The sequence below is a fragment of the Mytilus californianus genome, unplaced genomic scaffold, assembly GCF_021869535.1.
Source record: "Mytilus californianus isolate M0D057914Y unplaced genomic scaffold, xbMytCali1.0.p SCAF_5, whole genome shotgun sequence".
Taxonomy (NCBI): Eukaryota; Metazoa; Mollusca; class Bivalvia; order Mytilida; family Mytilidae; genus Mytilus; species Mytilus californianus.
The window spans coordinates 2605485-2631428 of NW_026262701.1; the positions used below are offsets into that span (position 1 = coordinate 2605485).

Here is a 25944-nt window from a genome sequence, read left to right on the forward strand (position 1 = left end):
ACATATACCCTACATTTCTTTGCATTCCTTTCCAGATGTCCAATCTACCCAGCACTGCCTTCCAGCTGTACATATGTGACAGATCCAAAAGACCCATGTTGTGAAGTTCCATCATGTATCAGTCCTAATGCCACTATTCCTACACAGGTTGTCAATGGTACTAAGGGAACTGTATTTATACAGCCACAACTCAACCCTCCAATTATTGGCAAGAGAGGTGAGTAGTATACAGGGCACTGTATTTATACAGCCACAACTCAACCCTCCAATTATTGGCAAGAGAGGTGAGTAGTATACAGGGCACTGTATTTATACAGCCACAACTCAACCCACCAATTATTGGCAAGAGAGGTGAGTAGTATACAGGGCACTGTATTTATACAGCCACAACTCAACCCTTCAATTATTGGCAAGAGAGGTGAGTAGTATACAGGGCACTGTATTTATACAGCCACAACTCAACCCTCCAATTATTGGCAAGAGAGGTGAGTAGTATACAGGGCACTGTATTTATACAGCCACAACTCAACCCTCCAATTATTGGCAAGAGAGGTGAGTAGTATACAGGGCACTGTATTTATACAGCCACAACTCAACCCACCAATTATTGGCAAGAGAGGTGAGTAGTATACAGGGCACTGTATTTATACAGCCACAACTCAACCCTTCAATTATTGGCAAGAGAGGTGAGTAGTATACAGGGCACTGTATTTATACAGCCACAACTCAACCCTCCAATAATTGGCAAGAGAGGTAAGTAGTATACAGGGCACTGTATTTATACAGCCACAACTCAACCCACCAATTATTGGCAAGAGAGGTGAGTAGTATACAGGGCACTGTATTTATACAGCCACAACTCAACCCTCCAGTTATTGTCAAGAGAGGTAAGTAGTATACAGGGCACTGTATTTATACAGCCACAACTCAACCCTCCAGTTATTGTCAAGAGAGGTAAGTAGTATACAGGGCACTGTATTTATACAGCCACAACTCAACCCTCCAGTTATTGTCAAGAGAGGTGAGTAGTATACAGGGCACTGTATTTATACAGCCACAACTCAACCCTCCAGTTATTGTCAAGAGAGGTAAGTAGTATACAGGGCACTGTATTTATACAGCCACAACTCAACCCTCCAGTTATTGGCAAGAGAGGTAAGTAGTATACAGGGCACTGTATTTATACAGCCACAACTCAACCCTCCAGTTATTGGCAAGAGAGGTAAGTAGTATACATTCTTCATAGGAAAAAAAGGTTTTTGTTTTTTATTTTTGATTAAAATCACAACTTGATGCATACATTTTACAATGGAAACTATGCTCATGTTAACCAGGCCTCTTGCAACTGGTCCGATCAATTTATATTTTATCACAAGCTAAATATTCCAATAATTGTAAAGTACTACCATAAAAATTGCTCTGTTATAAAAACATCTTAACTTTCATAACCTCCCGAGTTGCGGCCAACATTTTCAGGGAAGGGAGGTACATAGGGCCCTCCATCCATGAAATTTTGTCTATTTTTATCTGGAATATTATTTAGAGCTCCTGAATTTTGAATACCTGAAACTTGGTAGAAAGCTTCATGTGAGCATGCTATACTGTGTAATGTCTTTTCACAATCATCACTTATCAATTACTCATTGCTCAGCAACTTTCTGTTTACCAAGAAAAAGATATGTTTTATGTATACATTCTAAGTACAGCCAAATAAATAAAACACAGTATAAGTGACCTTGCCTATTTAAATGTTCTTGATTTTTTTTGTTCAGATGTGTGTGTATATAAAGGGGGTATATACAAACAAGGACAAACTTGGGATGATGGTTGTACTTACTCATGTGAGTGTGTGGATGCTAGCTCAGGACGATTCTCATGTACAGACAAGTAAGTTATACCAATATCCTTGTGCAAGATATTTAAAAAAAACTTAACTTAAAGTCTGAACTAATGCCTATTTCAGGGGTCTTTTTTAAAATATTGATGTGGATCTGTTTTATATGACAGTTGTTATCCATTCGTTTGATGTGTTTGAGGTTTTGATTTTGCCATTTGATTAGGGACTTTCAGTTTCGAAATGTCCTTGCTGTTCGGTATTTTTGTTATTTTACTTTTTAGCTCACCTGGCCCAAAGGGCCAAGTGAGCTTTTCTCATCACTTGGCGTCCGTCGTCGTTGTCGTCGTCCGTTGTCCTTAACTTTTACAAAAATCTTCTCCTCTGAAACTACTGGGCCAAATTTGACCAAACTCGGCCACAATCATCATTGGGGTATCTAGTTTAAAAAATGTGTCCGGTGACCCGGCCTACCAACCAAGATGGCCGCCATGGCTAAAAATAGAACATAGGGGGTAAAATGTAGATTTTGGCTGAACCCAAAGCATTTAGAGCAAATCTGACATGGGTAAAATTGTTTATCAGGTCAAGATCTATCTGCCCTGAAACTTTCAAATGAATCGGACAACCCGTTGTTGGGTTGCTGCCCCTGAATTGGTAATTTTAAAGAAATTTTGCCGTTTTTGGTTATTATCTTGAATATTATTATAGATAGAGATAAACTGTTAACAGCAAAAATGTACAGCAAAGTTAGATCTACAAATAAGTCAACATGACCAAAATTGTCAATTGACCCCTTAAGGAGTTATTGCCCTATATAGTCAATTTTTTACAATTTTCATAAATTTTGTAAATTTTTGTAAATTTTTACAAAATATTTTCCACTGTAACTACCGGGCTAAGTTCATTATAGATAGAGATAATAGTAAGGAGCAAGAATGTTCAGTAAAGTAAGATCTACAAACACATCACCATCACCAAAACACAATTTTGTCATGAATCCATCTGTGTCCTTTGTTTAATATGCACATAGACCAAGGTGAGCGACACAGGCTCTTTAGAGTCTCTAGTTAAAGGTCTCTTGATTTAGGGTTGACTTAAGTGCTAAAATTTTTTTAACTTGAACAGCTTTCACTTTTTTTTTAAAGTTTTCTTTATATTTGAGAAAAGACGTATTTTTATAATGCAATTTAAATACTTTCAATTTTGTATTTCTAACAATAACACTGTCAATCTATATCATTTCTAAAGGGTTATATATATGATTGAAACAGAAGAAAATATGTACTCTCCATTGTGTTTGTAGAGCATTCATATATCAAAAACATTACATATAAAAACTGAATTATATGTTTATATCATTTCATTGGATTATATAACATGTTTTCTACAGATGTCCAAGATATCCACCACTGCCAGCATACTGTTCAATGACACAAGATCCAAATAATAAATGTTGTCAGGTATCATACTGCAGACCTACACAGTATGGCACCACTCAAGTACCAACCCCTGGACCTTCTGGACTGGTACCAACAGCTGGACCAAAACCTAAAGGTGAGTATAAAAGAGTCTTCAGATCTTATAGAACAACATTCTTGTCTTTTAGATGGAAACATTCAAACAAGCATGGATTTTTAAAGTTCTTTGCCTATTTCTAGATCAATATTATTATTATAATGCTGTGCTTTATTTATAGATCTATGTATCTACAATGGACAATTATACAAGCAAAGTCAGCAATGGTATGATGGATGTAACTCTGTCTGTGTTTGTGAAGATGCTTCAGCAGGATATTATAGATGTCAACCAAGGTAATCTTTATCTTCAAGGTTTTTTTTAATTGTTTAATATACATGTTTTTGTAATTATGAGGTCTTTTTAATTGATTTTTATTGAGCCAGTAAATTTAGGTCTATGTCATTACTACAGATTTGAAGGTGGGACAGAATTCTTAATTAAAAACATATAATTAAAACCACACATGTGTAAATCTACTACCCTACCTTGTATACATAGTGGAGCACTGAATATCAGAAACATTGAAATAATAGTTCATTCTCTGTTTTTCAAGTTTTGACAGCCGAAAAGTTTTAGGGTTAATTTAGTTGCTTGCTTATATGTCAAGTGCATTTTGCCCTACACACATATCACCAAAATTGTTATCATTAAAGCCCTACACACATATCACCAAAATTGTAATCATTAATGCCCTACACACATATCACCAAAATTGTAATCATTAAACACATATCACCAATATTGTAATCATTAATGCCCTACACACATATCACCAATATTGTAATCATTAATGCCCTACACACATATCACCAAAATTGTAATCATTAATGCCCTACACGCATATCACCAATATTGTAATCATTAATGCCCCTACACACATATCACCAAAATTGTAATCATTAATGCCCTACACACATATCACCAAAATTGAAATCATTAATGCCCTACACACATATCACCAAAATTGTAATCATTAATGCCCTACACACATATCACCAAAATTGTAATCATTACACATATCACCAATATTGTAATCATTAATGCCCTACACACATATCACCAATATTGAAGTCTACAACATTCAGTGTTACCAAAAAGATTCTCTGCCTGACCAGATGAATATCAATTTACTTGTTGTTCAAGGTTGATCAATTATTTCTAAAGTCAAATTCATTTAGATAAATAATAAAAATCAGATACTTTTATTTGTAATTCTTTTCTTTGGTGATAAAAGTCTGAGTAGATTGATCATGTATTACCTGGGAATGGACTATTCCATCTTCAAAAACAAAAAGATTGCACCAAAACAAATCATAGTCACTAACAGTTAGTTTGATATATACTAAATTGCCAAATAAACAAAAGAAGATATTATTTTGTATCTTTCAATGAAAAACAGATCTACATGCTGTATGGTCAACCTCATTGAAACATTTGCTGTCAAGCAAAAACATTCTAAAAATACATTTGCACATCTATTTCAGCCACATAACTTGACAAGTCAGCAGATTTGCACATGCATTTTTGCAACTTGTATTTTTAAGTAAAGTCATCAATCTGGTTTGACTGGATTTATGATACATGAGACAATTAAAAGCCAATTGCTTGTTTTTTTTTAATTTTAGGTGTTCTAAGTATTCTAGTGTACCAGCAGGTTGCTCCTTGGTACCAGATCCTAAAGACCCATCGTGCTGTGAAGTACCATACTGTCCTATTGTTGTACCAAGTATTCCTCCCACACCAGGAGTTGTCACACCACCCATGCCTCAGCCTGGTATTATAACTGGAACTGGAAAAGTACCAAACTTAATAGGTAAAGAAAAAATACTGAAATTTCTGGAGAAAAAAAAACAGGAAAATTAAATGTATTAGAATAGCACGAAATGACTAGAGTGTTGATAAAAAAAAAAATGGAGCATAATATCACTTAAATATCTTGAATTCAAGAAAATGGAATATAATAGGGAAATATCAAAATATCAAGAATACAAGAATATGTATTAATTAATTAAGAAATAAAACATTAAGAAAAAAGGAAAAAGGAACATATTGAGTAAACCAAAAAATAGCAATTATTAGGGAAACAAGAAAATGGAGTTTAATAAGTGTTAAAAAATGACTTTAACATCAGGAAAACAAGGGGGAAAGGAACATGAAAGGTAAATAACTGAAAATGACTTGATATCAGAAAAAGACTACAAAATGGAATGTTTTTAACAAGAAAAAGATACATAGAAAAGAATTTTAAAAAAGTATGATCATGATGACATCAGCTAAAGGAATGAAAATGAAATACAAGAGGCATAAGTACGAAAATAACTAAAATAACAGGAAAATAAGAAAAGGGAATGCATGTAAGAATAAGACTGATTCAGAAATTTTAAGAACCAACTTCTTTCATGATTTTTATTATGACTTAAATTGCATAAATAAGTTTAGATTGTGTGCAAAAATTCTGTACCCTTGTTGTTAATAGTATACATATGTAAACTATGTATCAAATAGTGTGACTATCTTCTTCACAATAACAGAGAGGCTTTTTGTTTATGTCTGACCATTGATCAATGGATTAGAGTTGAATTAGTTTGAGAGCCAGATAATTATTTTTACATTGTCTCTTGTAGGTTGTCAGTACAAAGGTCAGTTGTACCAACCAAGTCAAAGATTTAATGACCAGTGTGATTATAAGTGTACCTGTATGGATGGTAACTCTGGATTCTATAGATGTATAGACAGGTACTTGAAAGAGATATGGTTGGATGTACAGGAGAAAAATATCATATTTGATATTAGAGAATGAAACTTACAACAGATTAAGATGGTCCTTACTGATTTTGACTGAATAGACATTTGTTTATACACATTGATAGCTTCATACATACTTTTTTGCAAGAGGCATTATTTATCTAATTGTAAAATTTGCTTGACAAAATAATTTATAACAATAACAACTAGACAATGACAGCAACAAGATCTTTTGTATTAATGAAAATTTAATCAAGAAGGGTAGTCTAAAATGCACAACAAAGATATGTCCCCTTAACACTATTCTGCTTCCTTGTTGAATTATTTATGAATTAACAAAGTACATATTTAATATTGTATTAACAGGTGCACCAAATACACAAATATACCAAAAGAATGTGTTTTAGTTTCTGATCCTAATGACAAGTGCTGTCAAGTACCATACTGTGACTTCAAAAATCCTACACCTTTCCCTAATGGTATCCCTACACCAGGACCAAACAAGGGACCAACTCCAGTACCACAATCAACCATCTCACCACCAGGCACAATACCACCTCAGACAGGTACTGTCAACTATGATCATTATATCAATTTTGTCATAAGTTGTTTTAATTGTTTATGTCAGGCTTCTTGTTCAGCTTTATTTGTCTTGACTAAACATATCTGTTCAAGGGGGATTGACAATTTACATTGAGCAAATAGTTATACTTTTTTGGGCAATTGGTATGTTGCCTGTTAGGCAGGCTTATTTTTATAAATGAAGAGTTTTGACAAGGTTATCTAATTTCAGCTGACTAATTTTTAAGCAACTTGAAATGATAGAAATTATTTATAGCAGTAAAATCATGGTTTTAGATTTTGAGATTTTTACAAAAAAGATTTCTAAAACCAAAGAATAAATTCATTATGGTTAACATTCCATTACAGGATTCTGTGCTTACAAAGGTGTATACTATACACAGGGCCAGACTTGGAAAGACGGATGTAATCTTCAATGTAGATGTGAAGATGTATCTAAAGGAATATACTCATGTACACAAAGGTATTATAGAACACACCATGACAGCTTTGGTCACACAATCTCAGTATGCAGGATGAGATTTTCTTAGTAATCTTCACAAATACCTTGTGTGGATGTTAAGGCATTAGAAACAAAGTTATACAATACCTATCTTGACATGCCATATTCAAATTAAATAAATGTATTTCTCATCAAAAGTTTATACCAAATGATCATGAATTAAAAATAAGAATGTCTTTTTAAAAGAATAATTCAGTTCAAAAGCCATTTTTTTATATTCTGAAAGAAAATTCTCATTTTTTTAACAGTTAAAGGTGCAAAGTTCTAAATCAAAAATTAAAACATGCAATAGAGGCCGTTAGTTTATTGTTTATTGTGAAGCTGAAATCAAAGCAGTATAGAAATTGAGTGTAATTTTGTAAATACATCTTGCAAAAATAGATAAAAAAAATAGTATAATTTGTCATCAAACTAGAAGTGCATTGAAACAAAACTACATGTTACTTCAATCATTCATATTATTTTTCACTCTTTAATCAAAGGCTATAAATTAAAAACTTGTATCTATATGTGTTTTATATAATAAAACTGATTCATAGCTACTCTTGAAGAAATATAACCTGTACAGGATTAGGTATCACATATCCTATGGTATCTTGTGAAGAACTTAAAAAACTTTAAAAAAAACCTAGTCTACACCCTTTCCTGTTACAAATAGGACAATCCACCTTTTAAGATAAGACGAAAGAAAAATTAAATGTATTTTAGCACATAAGACAACTCTGAACACCACAATTTTTAAATAAGATGTGGTATGAATGCCAACTATTCACCAGATACTGTAAAGTGAACCTTAGGATGTGAATAATTACAGGTCACCATATAATATCTCCTTAACACTGAGTAACACAACAGCAGTATGGCCGATTTGTCATCTACTTATACATTTAATCTACTCCATGTACTTTTAAATCAGGACTGTTTTTGCGTAGGCTTTAGTTTTGATAGTCATGGATATCACCTGGTAAGAAATGTTCTTGTGTTTTTCAGATGTAACAGTTACACTAACCTTCCATCTTCATGTATACTGAAAGCAGATCCTAATGATGGTTGTTGTCTGATACCAGACTGTAACAAATACCCCACACCAGCACCAATGGTGTCCCCATCACCAGGTCAGACCACTACACGTATGCCTCTTGTTGCACCCACTCCAGTCAAAGGATCACACACTGGTACAGCCTTACAACCAGGTCAGCCTGGTACAATTACTGGTGGTCAGATTAGTAAGTATACTTAAGTAACTTTACCCAGGGAAAACATAAGTAAGGAGAGAACCCACAGAAGAAACTAAGTTTGGTTGTAATTGAAACAACTTCCCACATTATTATTTATAGAGTAAATTTCATTTTTCTCCTCACATAAGCAGAATTGTATTTTGAAACATGCGAGAAAAGTATAATTCAGATTCATAAGTTTTGTATTAATCTTATGAACAAGATGACTTTAAAATGCTAATGCAAGGATGCAATGTAATTACCTGAAACAGAAATAATCTGTGTCATTCCCCACAAGAGTTACCATTTTGTTCTTATGTTATAGGACATTTTGCAAGATGACTTTGTCTTTAGGACTAAAAACAATCATCAATAATTGATATTACAATGTACAAGAAGGTGTATGTAAATGAGACAAACTAAAAAACTTCAAGAGTGATTCCAGGGCCTCATTTCAGTTTCATTTTGATGTACAAAATACTCAGTCTTTCATAAAAGCTTTGAAGCTGTAACTAATATTGTGTTAATTTCTGTTACAGATTATTGTGTATACAAACAGAGAGTATATCAACAAGGACAGACATGGAATGATGGTTGTAACTTTATCTGTACCTGTGAAGATGCAAGCAGAGGGTTATATAAATGTGATGACAGATGTCCTAAATACTTCTACCTTCCACCTCAATGCCACTATGAACAAGATCCTAAAGACAGCTGCTGTCAAGTTGCCAAATGTGACTTCAATCCAACGTTGACACCACCACCAACCACAACTACTATACCGATCAAAACAACTCCCGGTGTTGTTACACAGAGACCAAATAGTAAGTACATTTTTAGCAATTTGATGAAAAAAACATTGATAAAAACATTGATTTCACTTATCAACCATACCTTAAGATTCGATTAGCATAGGATTAACTCAATATTATGTTTATATATCAAAGTCATGTCACTTTGTTTTTTCCATGGTCTTAAGTGTACACAACAGAATCTTTTATGAAAGAACATAATGATAATAAATGATCACTTCTGATTTAAAATTCCTACTTCATTGTGCTGCTGAAAAGGGAAAAAAAAATCACCCCATTATAGTTTTGGTATGGTTTTGCTTACTGAATTGACATGTACGTGCCTTAGTATTGATTTAAACTATTACAGATGTATGTGTCTACATTGATGGCTCACAGCACTCTAAAGGCTCAAAATGGTACGATGCTTGTGATTATACATGTGAATGTAAAGATACTGTTACCAACTTCTATAACTGTACAGCAAGGTAAATTCTCATGTAACAATTATTTACTCTTTATGACACTGTTCTATGGATGTGCATCTGACAGTAATTGTCATTCCTTGTTACTCTTAACCCTTTCAACGCTATACATGGCTAATTTTTCCTCGTATGAATTGAGGATATACAAGGTTTCTGTTTGCGCTTGAAATAGCGGGAATTTTAATGGTAAAAGCATGTAGTAGAAGAAAAATTAAAAAAAATATTTTGACAAATGCAAATGGCGGAAATTGAAAAAGACGCTGTAAATATGGAAATATTTCAGCATTTCTATGGCGAAACTGACAACGAGGAATAGTTAAAAGGTTTCCCGTTATCTCAATGTGTTTTAATTACATTCAATTCGTGTGGGAAATATGATTTAGTCGATCTTTACTAGACGAAGAAAAAGGGGGGAAACGGAGGTTGACTGAAAAGTTTTAGGACGGAGCCACTTTTTTGCGCCAAGTTTACATAATACGTTGTGTATGGTGCAAATACGCTACGGAATCGAGCAACTGGTGTCATCTTTATTAAATGGCAGATAAAACAACAAAATAAATGAAGATTAAAAGTTGTTTTTATTCAAAATTCAACACAAATACAATTATTTACACCTTTTACCTGTTAATTACCTGAAAATGAAGTTAGCTTGATGAAAATTTTACTAAAATAATTACATAACATTACAGTACGTGCTCTTCTGCGAATTTTTCATGCACTATCTTTGTCTGTATCTCTAATAATAAAAAAGATACAGAGGTCTGAAAAGTAATATACTGTTCTAATGAATGAACACAAAAAAAGGGCAGCAGCAGCAGCCATTTTTCTATTTTTTTGTGTAGCGTTGAAAGGGTTGATATTTAACCAAAACAAAAGAATTATTTCCAATCAGAAACATACACAAATGATTAAATTCAGTACCACTGTGATATGAATTTGACAGTTTTCCAAGTTTCCTAGTTTTAATAATATTTTATGAATACTTATATGCATAATGCACTGGATCATCAGATTAGATAGGTGTGATAGAATTGGAAGTTCTGCATCTCCTATAAATTAAAGTCTTTGACCTTGAAAAATAACCTTCTGACACATCTGTGATGACAATATAATATTTGTATATTAACAGATGTAAAGCCTACTCCAACTTGCCATCAATCTGTACATTAAAACCAGACCCAACAGATTCCTGTTGTGAGGTACCAGACTGTGGCACCTATACACCAATCACTGGAAATACAATCACAGGAACTCTTCCACCAAACAAGTTTAATCTGGTTCCTATAGGAACACATACTGTATTCTCTGGATCCAGTCAGAATCCTAATGCTATACAGGGTACCAGAGGTAGGGGTTATAACCTTTTATGTATTCAGGATCATTATTTTGTATATGGTGATCTGAAAAATAATTTACTTATTTTGTAATATGATAGTCATTCTGCCATTTATTACATATATGTTTTTGCACATGTACTATTGATAATACTGCTGACTTCCTGGAGATTTGGTCAAGAAGATCGATGATTATTTTGATAGTTACTGAAAAAGTTTTATGAACAAAACACCATATCAGAATCCAAATCTCGTATACTTTTATTCATTACAAGCTTTTCATATCTTAATCAAATGTGCTGCTAGAAAATTTCTATAGATTTTACTTATAAACAGCTGTGCCAGGAGGGCAAGATACCTGTTCTATTCATATTGAAATTTTTCCAAGAATAAAATGCAGTATTAAAGAAGGCAAATGTTTTGCTTAATAGGATTAGAAAAAGTGTCTTCTGAACGCTATGCTTACATACATAAAAGTAAAGCTGGCATGTTCATGAGGATAGACTTCCATTTTCCAAAAACATTTGTTCATGACATTTACAACATGGTTAACTATTATAAATGAGAAACACATTTTCTGAATATTACAACTGATTGGCTTTGGGAATTTTAAAACTAGACTAGTAATTATATTTTATAGATGCCTGCATATATAAAAACAAAGTTTACAAGCAGGGAGCATCCTGGGATGATGGATGTGATTATGTGTGTACCTGTTTGAATGGACCAAAGGGACTTTACAGATGTATATCTAAGTAAGATTGTCTTAAGGAATTTTTATTTTCACCTTTTAGCTTTTGTTCACATTATTATCCTGCATGTTCTTGGGTAAACTATATATTTTCAGTAAGTGTTGAGCAAGACTAATTTTTATCAGTACCTACCAGGACAGAATTATTCACTTTCAAAATCTTCCTGTATTTCTGTGTCAAGATCATATTTATATTTGTAAGTTACATACTAATACTTATAGTTTAAACTTTATCTAAAAGTTATATTTTTTAAATTATGATTTTTTTTGTGTCGCCTGTGACGAAAGTCACGGAAAGCAAGACATAGGGATTGCTTTTCAGGTGACAATGACAGTGATGGCCCTGTATCCGGCGTCAACAATTTTTAAGTTTTCTGCTTAAGTTAGTTTAATAGGAACTACTTGTGATAGATCAATGATATTTTGTATGAAGTTGCATTACTATCAGTACATGTCAGTTTGATGACAATTTTGAGGCCCTGCCCCTAGGACTTGGTCCAGTGACTTTGAATTAATAAGCAATTTTCAATTTTAAGTTTTCTGCTTAAGTTAGTTTGATAGGATCTACTTGTGATAGATCAATGATATTAAGTATAAAGTTGCATTAATGTCAGTACATAACAGTCTGACAATTATTTTGAGGCCCTGTCCCCTAGGAAATGGTCCAGTGACTTTTAATTAATTTTCAATTTTCAGTGTTCAGTTTTTCTGCTTAAGTTGTATTGATAGGAACTACTTACAATAAACAAAGATATTTTTCCTTAAAGTAAGATTACTGTCTGTACATCTCAGTTTCTCGACCATTTTCAGGCCCTGCCCACTAGATCATAGTCCAGTGACTGAATTAATCAGCAATGTTGCTGTCCATCAGATTGTCTTTTTCTGAATTTTATGCCGATAGGCGAGACATATCTCTGTGTCAACAGTTTATTTAAATCAAAATTCTTTTGTTCCGCAAAACAAATTATTCACAGGATTAACAGGTATATGTCAAGTGAACCTCAATTTGCACTATGAAAATAATTACACTCTGTCACCTATACTATCATGGCTACAGAAAACGTTTGAATGAACACTGTATCCCTGCTGACTGGTTTTAATATTATTACATTATTTAAGGTGTCCAGCTTATCCAGCATTACCATCATACTGTCAAAAGAACATGGTACCAGGACAATGTTGTCCAGTTATTGGTTGTGATGTGCCTGGATTTGGTAAAATAAACCCAGATCCTCAGCTTGTACCAACTCCAGCACCAACTAAGATAGGCATGATACCAACACCGGCTCCAACAAGTCTTGTACCAGTTATTCAAATCAATCCTAACCCCTCACAAAATGTTTCTGGAGGAATCCCAGGAGGAGGATATCCCATCAAACCTAATCAAATCACTAGCATCAGTAGTAAGTTAACTTTACATATAGTTAAATCCTAACCTTACATAGTATACCACTGGTGGATTTCTGTAGGAGGATATCACACCAAACCTAATAAAGTCTCTTGTATCAATAAATTTGTGGAAGGAATTACAGTATATCCAATTAAATCATATTAGATATCAGTCATCAGAAGAATAGTACTGTTGAATTAAAGAGGGACCAACCAATCAAACCTAGTCAATCCTGAGTCAGAAGTAGGTTACATTCACTGTATATCATACTGCATATAAATACTGAAATAAAAATACAAATTATGTGCAGTCAGGTGTATGGTTAGTTGATATTCAATTCACTTGGATTAAATGATCAGCTGGGTACCATTTAACATAAGTATTTTATTTTACTATCATGACTTGAAGTAAATTTTGTATACTGTGCTTACTAAAAGTATGAAAAGGTACACCTTATTGAAAAGGTACCCTTATATTAATACTAACGTGAAAAGTATAACAAAGTAAATACCGTTAAAAATGATATGACATTCATGGTATGCACAAACATTTTACAACAAAGGGGAGTAACATATTATTTATTTTGAACATTATTTAACAGATCAATGTGTATACAAGAACAAAGTATACAACAAGGGAGAGTCCTGGGATATTGACTGTGACTTTACATGTACCTGTGTAGATGGATCCACTGGATATTATGAATGTAAACCAAAGTAAGTGTTCCAATGACAGTTTCAACGGATTATTCACATGCTGTAGATCCTTACTATCTCTACTGTTTTGCCTGACTCAAAGTTGCTTGTTACAATAGTGCTTCAAATTTACGAAAAAATACATATATTAAAGGGAAGACACTCTTGTTGATCTACAAGGCCTGGAAAATGTAAAGATTTTGTTTGTATTGTCATTTCATATCAGATTTTATACCTGTCAACTTTCACGGTTAAGGTGCAAACTTCAAGATTTTGACCCCTTGTCAGGATCATGAAAAAAATGTTGGTTCCTGATTTTGAACTTTTCCAAGTGGAGACAATCGTGATCAGCCATAACTTGTTTGAAAATTTTGAGTTGTATTCCTGTGTCTGTATGTCAGAATTGTCAAAATCATGATCATTTTGGACCAATTTTCATCTACAAGAAGGTTATTACACCACAAAAGTGTGGCTGGTTGACAAATTTAACGATAGCTATATTGCATGCGCCTTTTGCAAAGTCTGCAATAGAGACCAGAACCTTTACCATGGTTGCCTGAATACATTTCAAAGCATGCTTGACTGTCAATTTCATCAGAAGTAGCTCAGAACTCTACCAAGTCTGTCAGTAACTCAATTTTGTACAACCAAATGATGAGCAACTCAAGATGGTCAAGCAAGCTGGTACAGTTAATACAAAAGAACTTTTCATAAGACATTTTCATCAATGTGAGCATGTTGACCTAAATCAGACTATTAAAATATGAATCAAGTTTAGTATAAGTCTATGATTTGTGCTTTCTTTGATACAGTTTGAGTTGCAGTGCTACCTTGAACACATTAAATAGTAGCTTATGGACATTACCCTTTTTTTAACAGATTATACAGTTTTTTTTTCTGGTTATTAAGTTATCAAATCATTTAAAGTATGGATTTTAATTTTTCACAAGAAATCTGATAAATGTCCTTTTTTGTCCATATTTTTAAATTGGAAAAGTCAACAGTTACTTATTCTTACACAAGAAAATATTTGTTGGTATTCTAGCTAAATGTACTATCTTTTCTACACATTAATACTAGTACAAGACTCATACAAATAAAAAAGCAGAGAAGAGCTTACTAGTTTATCATTAGTATACCATAAGAGAAAAAAAGATATGACAATATTTCTAGAGTACAAAAATCGCACACAAAAACGCTGCAAACATTTGTTACCCTTAAAAATATTGTTGGGCATTAAAAACCACAATGGGGATTTTCAAATGATGGCAAGTATGAAGTTCAAGATTTTTCTTATCCCGGCCATTACAATTTCTTAAATGTAAGACAACCAAATATGTGTAGGAAAAGCTTGCATTTTGTCAGTCTATTGTCTTACAAAAATATTGAAGTATCACAAACTCTTTTGAAAACTAATAATGGCCCCATAGGCAATTTGTATTAAGAAGTTTCACTGTAGTCTACACAAATGCCCATAAATTATGTAGAATATGTACATACCACTATGGTGCCAAGAAGGTCTACTTTGTAATATTTTGGCCTCGAGCATCACTGAAGAGATAATTGTAGAAATGTGTATCTGGTGCATTAAAATTGGTACCATTTATGTTATTTGAACATATTAAAACTTAACACATAACCCAGGTGCACAACACAGGCTCCATAGAAAATCTTACTGCTATTTATTTAATTAGAATTGCTGAAACATATTTATATTGCTAAAACTAGATCTTGAGATTACATTCCTTATTTAAGCAATTTGACTACAAAGATAAATTTGATTTTGTTAGGATGTTTTTCAATACATTTTTATTTTATCTAATCTTTCAGATGTCCATCATACAATAATTTACCAAAACAGTGTTTCACAACAACTGAACAAGGCAAATGTTGTAAAACAATTAAATGTGCCAACAAAGATGGATCGTTAGTGAAGCCAAATGCTCAATTCCCAGTTGTTGGTTCATATACTGGTGGATTCTCAGGATTCAGACCTGGAGTATCCTATAATCCAGGAATTAACAGCACTAGTGGTGTTAGATGTAAGATTTTGTTCTCCAGAATTGTACAGATAGATGCAGATATAGTCTGATCTAAGAGTAGATATTTTATCTCGCTTGATTTTTTTTTCCATTTCTCGTCTGTTTATTTTGGATATATCAAAGTTTGTAAAATTAACTACAACGAAATAGGGTCTGAGATTTTTCCTAATGAAAAAAAGTAGTACATCATATTAAGTACTTTGTAACACTAGTTTTTTTTCCTTGTCTTTGTAGTTGATTACCATTCTAAAGTGTGTTTTTTACAGCTGTTTGATACACTAAATTCTACATTATAATCTTTTTTCTTGTGTTTACAGTGGGTTGTATCTATAAAGGACAACTATATAAAGCTGGTGATGAATGGGACGATGGTTGTGATTTCCATTGTAAATGTGTGGATAGTAAAACTGGAAGATATCAGTGTACCGCTCAGTTAGTATTTCATTTTATTGTTTACCCCTGATTAGAATTTAACCAAAGAAAATGAAGGGTTGTAAATAATTGACTTATATTTTTTTCTGAGAATTTTGGAAAAAAGTAAATTATTCAGTTTTGTTTTTAAAAAAAAGGGGGTTGGGGGGGGGGGGGGTGTTACCAAGGGAACTGGTTGGAATGCAGACATTAAATTTGATGCCATATTTAGGGAAACAACTGAGGGTTACATAGGTGACCTATTGTAAATTTCTAATATCCCCATTTTTGGTTAAATATAGGCCTCATCTACCTTTGATAGCACAAACAACAAAATGCAGCGAAACAAACATTCTTTAGATCCTTTCCATGTCCAGCAATTTATTGACTATTTCTTCTCAAGAGTTATTCAAGTTTTAAAATGATGAATGTACCATACTTGTCAAGAAAACTATTTTATTGGAAGTTGTGCATGGTTACTAATGGTGTTCATGATTTCCTGTCCTTCTTTCCAGTTGATTGTATTGTCTTGATTTGCCCTGACACTCTTTATTCTTATGTCTTGTTAATTCAGATGTCCAGAGTTCACTAGACTTCCTGCTCTCTGTGAACTTATACCTGTATCAGGTCAATGTTGTAAGAGACTGCAATGTAGAACTCCAACGACAGTAGCCCCAGGTGTTGTAACTCCTACTCCCATCATACCAACACCAGATCCCCACCCTGGATGTACTGATGTTATAGATAACTGTGCTGATTATGGCCAGTCTGTATGTCAGCCACCATATGATGCCTGGGCAAGGAGAAATTGTCAACATTATTGTGGAAATTTGTGTGGTATGTATTCACTAGTTAATACAATTTTTTTTTAATTGGATGGAGAATAACATAAGTGAATTAATTTGTAGAATTTGGTCTGACCAACTTGATGGTACATACCAAAAGTATCAATTTAAATACATTGCTTGCCATTATTTGATATAAGTTGGCTTCTTTTCCAACTTTATTTAGATAAGTAATCAAATTTTGATTTCCTCTGGTTTTATCAGGGCAAAAGCCAGTCATGTGATCAGTGCATGCATAATTTATTTTCAATTCTCTCTAGATTTACCATTAGGCAAAGCAATGAATAAAAAGGGCAGTCAATTTCCAGTAAAAATATTGACATTAAGCACATTTTTGGATAGTTTTAACTACTTATTCTCTTGATGATCTTTTAAATTTTAGAAAAGTTCTATATGTGCTATTCTAACATCAACTATGGAGAAACATTTCAAAAGACTCTTTCTTTCTGGTATATACCTTAAGCTACATTTTTCCTTTGGTCTGCTGAAAAATGCAAGTTCTATAGCTCTTTGATATCACCTGTCAGCAGAGCGTCTCACCATAGAAGATTCATTTATGTTTAAGATTAAAAAAAATCCTATGAAAAGATAACTAATTCTAATAAAATTGAGAATGGAAATGGGGAATGTGTCAAAGAGACAACAACCCGACCACAGAGCAGACAACAGGACGAAGGCCACCAATGGGTCTTCAATGCAGCGAGAAACTCCCGCACCCGGAGGCGTCCTTCAGCTGGCCCCTAAACAAATATGTATACTAGTTCAGTGATAATGGACGTCATACTAAACTCCAAATTATACACAGGAAACTAAAATTAAAAATGATACAAGATTAACAAAGGCCAGAGGCTTCTGACTTGGGACAGGCGCAAAAATGCGGCCAATTTTGTTTTTAATAAAAAAAAACAGGTCTTCCTTTGACCTTCCTCATTAGAAATCATAGTTTTTTCATAGTTTTTTTCAATAATTTCCAATCAGCTGTGTTGATACCTAAGTATTAATAATTGACATTGTTTCTTACAGCTCAGCCTGGTATGACAACACCTACACCTTTATGTCATGATAAACTTCCAAACTGTGATTTATATGGTAAAAAGTCTTGTATCAACGAGTACGTACCATGGGCTAAAGAAAACTGTCAACATTTTTGTCATATGTGTCGTAAGTTTAGGATAAGTCACAAATCCTTATTAGTATGATTATATAATAAGCACACATGATATATTATACCCAGATGTTCAAGTTACAAAATTATGTGTATTTGTATAACCAAACTTGTCAAAAAAACTAAAACTATTTGAATAAATATTACATCAGTTGTGCATTGCATATGAATCTATCTGCTATAAAATTGGGTTCAACTACAACGGTAGATAACTCAAATTCTAGCTATATAATATGCTAAAATGAGTTCCTTTGCTAAATACGATTTGATGTTTAATTTAAAGCTCACATTGCTTTAGTGGAAGCAATTTTTACCCTTAGTGCTCACAAGCACTTTGATTTTAAAACTTCTATCATCTATCATCTCTTTAATCTACCTATGGATATTTGTATTTCAGCTGATCAGATGACAACTGCTACACCATCCTGTGTTGACCAGAACCCCTCTGCCTGTGCAGAAATTGGGCCAGATGTTTGTACTTTGCTTATTGACTTTGCCAGAGTAAATTGTGCTCACCAGTGTAACTTATGCCCTAAACCATCAGTGCCATCAGTACAAGTAACAAGTATGTTGTCATTACAATGTTTAACTTATGTCCTAATTTTTCAGTACCATCAGTACAAGTAAAAAGTACCTTGTCATCACAATGTGTAACTTATGTCCTAAACCTTCAGTGCCATCAGTACAAGTAACAAGTATGTTGTCATTACAATGTGTAACTTATGTCCTAAACCTTCAGTGCCATCAGTACAAGTAACAAGTATGTTGTCATTACAATGTGTAACTTATGTCCTAAACCTTCAGTGCCATCAGTACAAGTAACAAGTATGTTGTCATTACAATGTGTAACTTATGTCCTAAACCTTCAGTGCCATCAGTACAAATAATAAGTATGTTGTCATTACAATGTGTAACTTATGTCCTAAACCTTCAGTGCCATCAGTACAAATAATAAGTATGTTGTCATTACAATGTGTAACTTATGTCCTAAACCTTCAGTGCCATCAGTACAAGTAACAAGTATGTTGTCATTACAATGTGTAACTTATGTCCTAAACCTTCAGTGCCATCAGTACAAATAATAAGTATGTTGTCATTACAATGTGTAACTTATGTCCTAAACCTTCAGTGCCATCAGTACAAGTAACAAGTATGTTATCATTACAATGTGTAACTTATATCCTAAACCTTCAGTACCATCAGTACATGTATGTTATCATTACAATGTGTAACTTATGTTCTAAACCTTCAGTACCATCAGTACATGTATGTTATCATTACAATGTGTAACTTGTGTCCTAAAACTTCAGTACCATCAGTACATGTATGTTATCATCACAATGTGTAACTTATGTCCTAAACCTTCAGTACCATCAGTACATGTTTGTTATCATCACAATGTGTAACTTATGTCCTAAACCTTCAGTACCATCAGTACATGTATGTTATCATCACAATGTGTAACTTATGTTCTAAAACTTCAGTACCATCAGTACATGTATGTTATCATTACAATGTGTAACTTATGTCCTAAACCGTTATTACCATCAGTACATGTATGTTATCATCACAATGTGTAACTTATGTCCTAAACCTTCAGTACCATCAGTACATGTATGTTATCATCACAATGTGTAACTTATGTCCTAAACCTTCAGTTCCATCAGTACATGTATGTTATCATCACAATGTGTAACTTATGTCCTAAACCTTCAGTACCATGCTATCATCACAATGTGTAACTTATGTCCTAAACCTTCAGTACCATGCTATCATCACAATGTGTAACTTATGTCCTAAACCTTCAGTACCATGCTATCATCACAATGTGTAACTTATGTCCTAAACCAATATTACCATCAGTATAAGTAACAAGTGATTAATGGTGTATTACACCACTTTCAGCACTCTTGGCTATACTCTGATGTCCCTTTTTAGCTCACCTGGCCCAAAGGGCCAAGTGAGCTTTTCTCATCACTTGGCGTCCGTCGTCCGTCGTCGTCGTTAACTTTTTACATTTTGAACTTCTTCTAGAGAACCACTGAATGGAATGAAACCAAACATGGTATGATTTCCTTATGAGGTGCTGACCAATTGTTGTTACTTTGAAGACGATCCGTAATCCAAGATGGCCGCCTGCGGGGGACTTAGTTTAACATTGGACCCTATGGGAAATATTTACAAATGTCTTCTTTTAGAGAACCACTGAATGGAATGAAACCAAACATGGCATGAATGTTCCTTATGAGGTGTTGACCAAGTGTTGTTACTTTGAAGCCGATCCATCTTCCAAGATGGCGGCCAGCGGGGGACTTAGTTTAACATAGGACCCTATGGGAAATACATACAAATGTCTTCTTTTAGAGAACCACTGAATGGAATGAAATCAAACATGGCATGAATGTTCCTTATGAGGTGCTGACCAAGTGTTGTTACTTTGAAGCCGATCCATCATCCAAGATGGCCGCAAGCGGGGAACTTGGTTTAGCATTGGACCCTACTGACAATACATACAAATGTCTTCTTTTAGAGAACTACTGAATGGATTGAAACCAAACATGGAATAAATGTTTCTTATCAGGTGCTGACTATAACCCTATGAGAAATACATACATATGCTTCTTCTAGAGGTGCACTGAATGGAATGAAACCAAACGTGGCATAAATGTTTCTTATGAGGTGCTGATGAAGTGTTGCTACTTTGTTGCCGATTTACTGTTCAAGATGGCCACCAAGATTTTTGATTAAATTACAGGGCTAATATTAAACCAAATTTAGTCCACTCATTATTAGGTATCTGTTATGATTTTAATCTATTTTTACATGATTTCCAAAACCAAAGAAGAATCAGGTGAGCGACACAGGCTCTTGAGAGCCTCTAGTTTATTATTGGAGTGAAGCCAGAGTGCCTGGAGAAAACCTTAGACCTCTGAAAGTCAACTTGAAACTGAGTACACATATTTATTATGATATGAATTCTTAATTACATGCCAAATTAAGGATTTGACCCAGAGCAGACCATATAAACGAAAGAATTATTTTAGTTTGTTCTAAATTGTGCTGTTAAGCCACTGTCCATGTTTTGTTAAAAACTTTGCCAAATGCAGCCCTGAATATTCTTGTTGCTTATTCAAGAAGCAAGCTGTTAGTTGAACTAAATTTGAAGAAACATTACTTTTAGCACATTTTATATCATTTTCATTCATGATATATTTAATGATGTCAAGAAGGGTGGTAACTAATGATATATATCATTCCATAACATTTTATATTATATATTTTTAGCACCATCACCAAATGGTTATGTCCTATTGATGAAGGGTGTGACTGGAGTAGGAACATATCCACCTGGTATTACTGACTTATTTGGATTATGGAATTCTACTAAGACCATTAATGAATTCCAACCAGGAGCCAACTCACTGACACCAAACTTCCCTGGACACTATAAACCAGGATTGTCTAACAACTGGCCAGGTCTTTGTTTAGATAAGGTATAGAAACAGTTTTATAAGTGATCCTCTGTCTGTTAACAATACACAATTCCACTGACTTTTGCCTGATTTTGACAATTTTTGCACGAGTTAAAGAACTTTGACCGTTTTAAGTGTATAGTTGACCTTCTGTATTGTTATTTGAATTTGATAAATTTTTCAGAAATTATAGGACTTTGACCATTTTTGCTTATTGTTGCATAATGACTCCTTGTGAAACCTTTGATACCTTTTGACCAAAGATTTTCAAATTTTGAAGAATTTTTCTGGACTATTGTTTGCTTTATCATAGCATAATGACACACTGTGAATGCTACCTCCATGCATACAATTTCCATAGTATAATACTTATTGAGATTGTTCTGTCATTTGAAATTGACCTCACTTTACCCTCATTTAAATAATCAATTTTTGCAGAAGATATGAAACGATGAATAGTTTTGGCCAAATGTAATATTCACAAAAAAAGATTTGAATCTAAATTCCTTTTTTACCCTGTCAGATTGCAAACAATTTGGTCACCAGTTAAAATTACTTTTAAGTCAAAATATTACAGGAATGCTATTTTATCTCTCATAAGTTTTTTTATACTGTATATAAATAGGAAAGTGTGAAAGAAATTCTCTTCTTCACTGTAAAAGTAATTTTAATTACACAAGCCTTAATGAAAGTGGTAATCAGCTTGATATTAGACCATACATCTGTGAACCACACTTTGAAAGAACATTAAAGCCACTGAATGGGCATAGATGGACTGAATAGACATACTAAATTACTATATCAATTTGTGTAATTCCAAAGTATTTCCTTGAAAGGAGAAAGGAGTAGTATTTGGCCTGAAAATGAAATGCATTTCAAAAAAATTTCAGTTTATAGCATTACATGTTGAATAATAAAACTATACACATTAGAACATTACTATTACATATAAAAATCTAACACAGGAGAAGTATTTAATCATATAGACTGACCATAAAATGTGGTTTTTCTTTTATCCTAGTGTTTTTTCTCCATTTAACTAATGCCTATTTACTAAAATGATTGGTCAAATTTCACTGATAACATTTTAATGACGTTTCAATATTTTTAGCACACCCGGCCCAAAGGGCAAGTGTAAGCTTTTGCCATTATTTGGAATCCGTTGTCCATCATCATTCTTTAACTTTTACAAAGATCATCTCCTCTGAAACTACATGCCCAAATTAAACCAAACTTGATCACAATCATCAGTGGAGTATTTTGTTAAAAAAAGTGTCCAATAACTAGGCCTTCCAACCAACATGGCCAATATGGCTATAAATAGAACACAGGGGTAAAATGCCAGTTTTGTCTATAATCTTAAAAACCACCATAGATAGAGAAAATTTGACAAGGCAAAAATGTTAAGAATGATGAAATCTACCTTCTACCTACTAAAATCAAAACTGTCAGATGACTTCCTGTAGGAGTTATTGCCATTGAATTACAAATTTTACCATTTATTTTCCTTTTTGCCTTACACCTTGAAAATTATATGAGATAGATATAAACTTAATGCAGCAAAAATGATCATCAAGACCAGATCTACAAATAAGTCTGCATGGCTAAAATTGTCAGTTGTTTCCTTATTTGAGTAATTGCCTTTATAAGACAATTTTTACCGTTTATTTGCTTTTTGCATATTATCTTGAAAACTATAATAGATAGATAGAATCATTAAAAAGCAAAAATTATCAGTAAGACAAGATCTAGAAATAACTTAATTGCATAAATTGTCAGTTGGTTCCTTATAGGAGTTATCACCCTTAGATAATTATTTTTACCATTTTTTTCATTTTTGCCTATTATTAGATTATTATCTTGAAAACTATAATAGATAGATAGAAACATTTGAAATCAAAACTGATCAACAAGACAAGATCTGCGAATAGGTTAGCTAACATATAGATGATTTGACAGTTATAACATGTTGTTTTCATTTTTTAACTTCTTATAGGGGTTATTGCCATTAAATGAAATTTTTGACACTTTTTTGTGTTTTGGCCAGAAACTATATAGTAGTCTCAAATTTTGGAGAGCACATTTAAGAAAATGCACATAGACCTAGGTGAGTGACACAGGCTCTATAAAGCCTCCAGTTCTGTTTCTAAAGGTTAATTCTGACCTTTAAGAAGGTAATAAGTAATGAAATCCTGTAATGTTGTCTTTTAGTGTGAACTCATAGGAGCTTATCTTTTCATATTTGACTAAAATGACTGAAAATGAAGTACAGCTATTAAAAAAATGTGTTTATTTCAGGTCAGGGTATCTATATACAAAAATGGTGTTGAGAAAGCTTTCATGTTGTTCAATGCTACTGGAGCAGATAAGATGAGTTGGTTTACACCTAGCAGAATCATAGATTCATCTTGGGTGGATTTGCAATCTACAACTAAACAGTACTTTGCAATGTCTCAGTAAGTATTAATACATTTGATATGGTTTCTAGTCCAGATTCTCAGATAACAAATTCTAAGTAAGTAATGTTAAACATGCATATGCTGATTCCCTCTGGTTTGAAATTTGTATGCCCCTGCTTCTATGTGTCTGGCCTTTGTTTTACAAGAATTCTTACCACAATTTCATGTAAATCAGGAACTATTCAGGATACCTAAGATCAATTTAGTCCTAAGTTTTTTGTGTGATACACAAGTCTGGGGCATATATTAAAATAATCCTGAAAATTCAAGATTATTTTTAGTACACCAGTATACAATGATGGCTTACAAATCAAGTTTTCCTTTATTCTAGTGATTGATTACAGCTTCTGGACTTTTTTTTGTAATGCCTTGAATTTGCTCTTGTTAACACACCTTTTTCAGAATCAGTGCCCTTTGATATTTTATTAACATTGTACTGATTGTATCTGTGGAAAAAATAACCATTTCAGAGATCCAGATTTCCTCAGAGAATTCTATGCCAGTCAGAATGCTGATAAATCCAAATGTGATTCAACTGGTTGGATGTTTATATCTACAGCAAACAGGTGTTATATGGAACCAGAAAAGAAACCAGCTTTCTATTATGCTCCAGGACAGACCTCAGCTCATTGGGGATATAGTGAGTCTTTATTCTAACATTCGCCGATGACATTTTGTTTTTCCATAGACAAAATTTTGGAAAAAACGAGATTTAACTCCCAAGTGAAAAATTTAATACGTCACATTATTCATGTTCATTCATATCAATTTATCAATGAAATGCATGCAACATCATTCAAAAAACGAACAACTAGGGCAGCATTTGGTACTTGTGAAATAGTTTGTTTGATTACTACATTTAACTTCATATTCTATAGAAAGATATTGTTTAGACAAATTGCTGATTAAAAGAATAATTTTAATTTATTTGATGATACTGACTACATCAGCTCTCAATAAGGAGTAGTTTGATATTCTTTCAAATGAAGTAACAAAAATGCTACTTTTCTATGATTAAAGACTTGGTAAAATTTCAAATCCAAGTACAATTCTGAGAAGCTCGTAGCAGCTTTCCACCAAAATAAACATACACTTCAGTGTCTTAAACTTAGTTTTCAGCACATAATTTTTAAGATACTAAGTTGCCCTACAAACAAGGATGCATCTTGGCAACCAGTTCAATACCAAAATAAAATTATACTGTGTTGTCAGATCAGTATTTTACATTTCATAGACGTAAGCTAAATTCATGTTAGTTCTCAGAAATCTAAAGTCATAAAATGTAGTACATAGGATATTTTAGGAGCAACATTTTCTCCCACCAATATTAAAATGTTGAAAAAGAGGGGAGAAAGATACCAGAGGGACAATCAAACTCATAAATCGAAAATAAACTGACAACGCCATGGCTTAAAAAGGAAAAGACAAACAGACAAACAATAGTACACAAAACACAACATAGAAAATAAAGACTAAGCAACACGAACCCCACCAAAAACTGGGGGTGATCTCAGGTGCTCCGGAAGGGAAGACAGCCCAAGCCCTATGAAATTATGTCATTAATACATATATTTAAACCATGTTTGTCATAAAGTGAAATTTTACTTCTGTGACTGTTTTGATGGTCATATTAGCTGCTTTAGAAATATTTGTGAGAATGATGGACAATTTGTAGTCATGAAGTACACATTTAAGATTGAGA

At 33.2% G+C, this 25944-nt stretch overlaps 1 protein-coding gene across 1 annotated transcript in view; it reads left to right on the forward strand.

Moving 5' to 3' along the window:
- The window catches only part of LOC127701788 (uncharacterized), a 117814-nt gene that overhangs the window by 77065 nt on the left and 14805 nt on the right, over nt 1-25944 (forward strand). Inside the window, exons 43-65 of the mRNA XM_052205753.1 lie at nt 36-217; nt 1773-1887; nt 3228-3391; nt 3534-3648; nt 4981-5168; nt 5980-6091; nt 6467-6666; nt 7031-7145; nt 8175-8410; nt 8941-9225; nt 9563-9680; nt 10807-11024; nt 11652-11766; nt 12882-13165; nt 13754-13868; nt 15678-15889; nt 16207-16321; nt 16875-17137; nt 18169-18306; nt 18708-18875; nt 21596-21804; nt 24082-24239; nt 24713-24882. Coding sequence (XP_052061713.1) covers nt 36-217; nt 1773-1887; nt 3228-3391; nt 3534-3648; nt 4981-5168; nt 5980-6091; nt 6467-6666; nt 7031-7145; nt 8175-8410; nt 8941-9225; nt 9563-9680; nt 10807-11024; nt 11652-11766; nt 12882-13165; nt 13754-13868; nt 15678-15889; nt 16207-16321; nt 16875-17137; nt 18169-18306; nt 18708-18875; nt 21596-21804; nt 24082-24239; nt 24713-24882 — 3995 coding nt within the window. The remainder of the gene's footprint in view (nt 1-35; nt 218-1772; nt 1888-3227; nt 3392-3533; nt 3649-4980; nt 5169-5979; nt 6092-6466; nt 6667-7030; nt 7146-8174; nt 8411-8940; nt 9226-9562; nt 9681-10806; nt 11025-11651; nt 11767-12881; nt 13166-13753; nt 13869-15677; nt 15890-16206; nt 16322-16874; nt 17138-18168; nt 18307-18707; nt 18876-21595; nt 21805-24081; nt 24240-24712; nt 24883-25944) is intronic.